General features: G+C 31.2%; 1 protein-coding gene across 1 annotated transcript in view; it reads right to left on the bottom strand.

The window, feature by feature from the left end:
* The window catches only part of LOC21393401 (LRR receptor-like serine/threonine-protein kinase FEI 1), a 4004-nt gene extending 2849 nt beyond the window's left edge, over window positions 1-1155 (bottom strand). The window contains exons 1-4 of the mRNA XM_024176197.1: window positions 873-1155; window positions 522-657; window positions 351-422; window positions 156-227 (exon numbers count right to left, since the gene is read on the bottom strand). Of these exons, the coding sequence (XP_024031965.1) occupies window positions 156-227; window positions 351-422; window positions 522-657; window positions 873-960 (368 nt within the window). The 5' untranslated portion in view covers window positions 961-1155. The remainder of the gene's footprint in view (window positions 1-155; window positions 228-350; window positions 423-521; window positions 658-872) is intronic.
* Between the last annotated feature and the right edge of the window lie 218 nt (window positions 1156-1373).

Raw genomic sequence — 1373 nt, 5'->3', positions numbered from 1 at the left:
AATTGGCCCCCAAAAATCTACACGGGGGCCAAAAAAAAAAAAAAAAAAAAAAAAAAAACCAAAAAATGATAATGGGTTCTTATGTCATATCTAGAAGCATAAGTAAAACATATATATGAAAATTCAAAAATTGTATGGAAATTATTTTGACTCACAACGCTCGGAGGTCAGTACAGTTAGTGATTTCAACAGGAATGTTTCCATGCAAGCTGTTTTGGTGAAGTGCCCTGTTTCACATCAAAATAAAAAGTAGAAATTTTTTTAAAAAAATATTTATAAATCAAAATAATATGAATTTTCTGCTCAAACAAACAAAAATATTACAAATTCAAAAGGGGCATTGGACTTACAGTCTTTGTAATTTACTGAGTTTACCAATGCTGGGAGATATAGTCCCTCCAAGTTGCATATAAGGAATATTACTGAAAAACCCATTACAAATCTATAAGCTTTGGACTGAATAAATCAATTATTTTTATTTTTTTTTTTAAAAGATGAAATGAAGAATGGTTATAACTTACATTGAACGGACTCGTTGGTCTTCGGGATGGCAAGAAATACCGGTCCATTTGCAAGGAGATTTATCAGTGGCTTGCCAGTTTATGAGGAAGTTTTTACTGTCATTTAAAGTGCTTTTTATCTCCAACAATGTAAGACCTGAAAAATGTTAGAAAAAAGATTCAAACTTTAAAACCCAATATACTTGGTTTAAGCAAATAAGAAAACAAAAGATTTTTTTTTTTTTTTGACTTGGCTTTAAAAGTTCAGTCTTCTTCAAAAACGAACAAAGGTAGAAACTTTCCAGCTCAAGAAGAATTGGAAAAATATACGAAGATCAGAAGAAGAAATTATAGAGGGTTTTGTTTGTTTACCTTCTTCGGTGAGAGCAAGAGGGCATAAGAAGAAATGAGTCGCCGCTGAAATCACTGAGAAAATCCATAGCAAAATGCCCATTTTCATGATCTCTTCCAAAATGGAGTTTTTTTTTTCCTTTTTTTTTTTTTTAACTCAGTCACTCACTACACACTGTGAAGTGCAAACTCAGCTAGAGAGACAAAGAAAACTATGATGAGAGTCGTGAGTATAGTGAGTTGGTTGTTGAGATGCTATGGAGTATTGCCATGACCATGACCAAAAGCTAACAATAATAATAATAATTTTTTGAAGCACGGAGAGAGAGAAACTTGAAAAGAAAATAAAAATAAAAATAAAAATAAATTGTTCTTTTGCCGTATTTTATGAGAAGGGTTAAAGACAACTTTTGAAAGTGTTTTGAAAGTTGTGTAATGTGTAGAGAGAGAGAGAGTAGCCGTTGTCCTATGTCCATACATTGAGATTCAAAAAAATTACTACTTTTTTTTTTAGAACTAAAA

This window comes from Morus notabilis, unplaced genomic scaffold, assembly GCF_000414095.1.
Source record: "Morus notabilis unplaced genomic scaffold, ASM41409v2 Scaffold1960, whole genome shotgun sequence".
Lineage (NCBI taxonomy): Eukaryota > Viridiplantae > Streptophyta > Magnoliopsida > Rosales > Moraceae > Morus > Morus notabilis.
Note: the sequence above shows the minus strand (reverse complement) of the source record. Positions and strands in the feature narration are given on the sequence as shown.